Raw genomic sequence first — 2,495 nt, 5'->3', positions numbered from 1 at the left:
AGTGGTGGTGGTGGTGGTCCAGCCTCCCCCCCCCTACCCCCCACACACTTCCCAAAACACATTTTTCCCCAAATTTTCCGACTCCTCCCAAGTCATGTTCTTCAACAGACCGTATTCCCGCTACCCTCCACAATAATGTACAAAACCCCAACATATATAAACCCACAGTAAATATAATTAGTTATAATAAAGCTATAATTCCCTTCCTCCAAGCAGAAATAAAGTTATACAACATACAAGACTCCCTCAAGCACGTGTATTGACAAAAGTTTAAACCTTAAGATAATACACCAATAATTAACAGGAGACTTACCATAGCCTAAAGGGTCACAATTTTAATGGCCTGTAGAAAGACAAAATCTAACCATACGACAATTTATTTTTGTAAACATATATATATTTTTCCTGTTCCTGTTTTACTCAAAAGTTGGAAACTTGAATGGTTCCTTGAGAGCTTAATAACCCTTCTAGGGAAGTATAGAAGTGCGTCCCACCTATAAGATGGGTAACATGAACCTTTCTGAAAGATATCGTTCGCCAGCAGGGGGCAGGTGGTGGAAGACGTCGTCGGGGCCTCGGTCGACACATGGCGTTCAAATTCCAGAGTCCTGGGAACGGCGGTCGGTCCGTCGTTCTCACGGTGCCCGCTGCTGGCTGCCTGTCCCGATGATTACATATTTCTTATATATCCCCATTTGTGCTCGGAGGGTGTTACTGTCGTGTCATGGCATCAGGAGGTATTTGGTAATAGATAATATGGCGTGAGTGGCTTTTGTAATGTGTTAGGAATTGAAAGTGTGGTGGGATAATGTGTGTTGGATATAGTGTTAGTGGCGGTGTGTGGCAAGGGGAGCCCCGTGCCCGCGGCGCAGCTCGTGTCGCGCACCCACCTGCCACGAGGCATCACGTGCCCGTGACGTCACTGGACGCTCGGGTATATAAGCTGCGCGGATGCACTTTTGGTAGCATACTCATTCCAACTCCCGAGACGTAGAGATCACCCGCTCTCGCACACTCTCTACATCATGGCAGTCACTGGCAGCAAGAAGTCTTCGGCTTTCAGCATTCATAGCCTGAAGAAGGCCATTAAGAAGTTCGTAAAGAAGACTCTCCCAACCAAGGGCGGGAAGAAGGTCAAGGAGGACAAGACTGTCCAGCGTGTTGACTTCGAGGCCGAGATTGAAGACAACCTTGCCAACGAGGCCTTGGAGGCCCGCCTTATACAGATCATCGAAGCCTCTCCTGCTACCCTGGACCTCAACATAAGCCTGAAGGGGTCGCTGATGGTGAAGACCTCGCCCGACTTCGATGTGCAGTTCGGCACCTTCTGGACTTCTGACGACGACGACGCGAGCTGGGCCCTCTGCAAGGACCTTCTCCAGACATCGAAAGCCCTCGGTTCGACACCAGCCAAGGCGTAGGTACCCTGCCATCCACCTGTCTCCTACTTCGCTGTGATGCAAGCGCCCTGTGATAGGGGTTCAGTGCCGTGATAATCCAGTGCCAACCAGGTCCTCGCCCTCTGCTTCGTCGGGTCATTCTGCTGGCGGAATCTGCGAAGTTCGGTGTTCTGAAGATATTGTTGATGCTCCTAAGATACCTTGAAGCCACTACAGTCGCTGTGATACGTTGGATGTCATCTATAAGAAGTCGTCCGTACCCTTGGTCGAGGTCGTCCTCCATGCCCTGTGTCGAGGTCGTCCTCCCATGAGTGGTGACGCAGTCAGCTGTGATACAGGGGACGAGCTTCCCCCCATTACTGTGATAGTATTCTCTAAGGATAATTTATTGAATAAAACCATTTAATATTTTTAATCAGATTTCATTTTTACCTTATGCCTCATGTACCTACAAATAATATTATTACATGATTTAACATACGATTTTAACTTGAAGTATTTTAACATTATACACACATGACCTTACAATACATATGATAAAACTATATTATACAAAGATGTCACTAATGAAGATTAGAAAAATATGATAAATATCTTAATCTAAATAAGAGAATTTATATATAACTGAATAATTGAGAAGTAAGCTACCTTCATAAAATAAAATATATGACAAATATATACACTTAAAAGCCTAGCTGTCAACAATGGGCCACTGTTGCCATGGCGACCCCACCACGTGGAGACCAGATGGCCGGCTCCACTACACACACACACCGCTTATAGCGACCACCTTTAACTCTCATCTCCAGCATAAATTGCCTCCTAACAACCAATTATCTCTGAAATACAGATTATAAACTGAAATTACATAATTGGGCATGAATATTGTTTCTAAAGAGGTGAAATAAATATATATAAATGGACTAGTCGGTCCCCCTGTACCAGATCTTGGCCTCAGGCGAGCAGTGAAGTATAGTGAAATATAGTGAAGTATAGTGGAAGTACAGTGAGGTGCTCCACTGACGGTAGAAGACTTGATACATCCTGTTCACAGCCTCCGGACCATTCTCCACCCATTTCCCCCATCCTCCCCCC

At 45.8% G+C, this 2,495-nt stretch overlaps 1 protein-coding gene across 1 annotated transcript; it reads left to right on the top strand.

The window, feature by feature from the left end:
• The first annotated feature begins 955 nt into the window (after positions 1 to 955).
• Positions 956 to 1,815, top strand: LOC123746440 (uncharacterized). The gene has a single exon (XM_045727967.2). It carries the CDS (start codon positions 1,026 to 1,028, stop codon positions 1,419 to 1,421), a length of 396 nt encoding a protein of 131 aa, XP_045583923.1. The 5' UTR covers positions 956 to 1,025; the 3' UTR covers positions 1,422 to 1,815.
• The last annotated feature ends 680 nt before the right edge of the window (positions 1,816 to 2,495 follow it).

The sequence above is a fragment of the Procambarus clarkii genome, chromosome 90 (genome assembly GCF_040958095.1).
Source record: "Procambarus clarkii isolate CNS0578487 chromosome 90, FALCON_Pclarkii_2.0, whole genome shotgun sequence".
Lineage (NCBI taxonomy): Eukaryota > Metazoa > Arthropoda > Malacostraca > Decapoda > Cambaridae > Procambarus > Procambarus clarkii.
The sequence above is the reverse complement of the archived record's forward strand: the minus strand, read 5'-3'. Positions and strand labels throughout refer to the sequence as shown.

Bases quoted from the DNA above. Each gene is read 5' to 3' on its own strand.
- LOC123746440 (XM_045727967.2), top strand. From the start codon at position 1,026: ATGGCAGTCACTGGCAGCAAGAAGTCTTCGGCTTTCAGCATTCATAGC.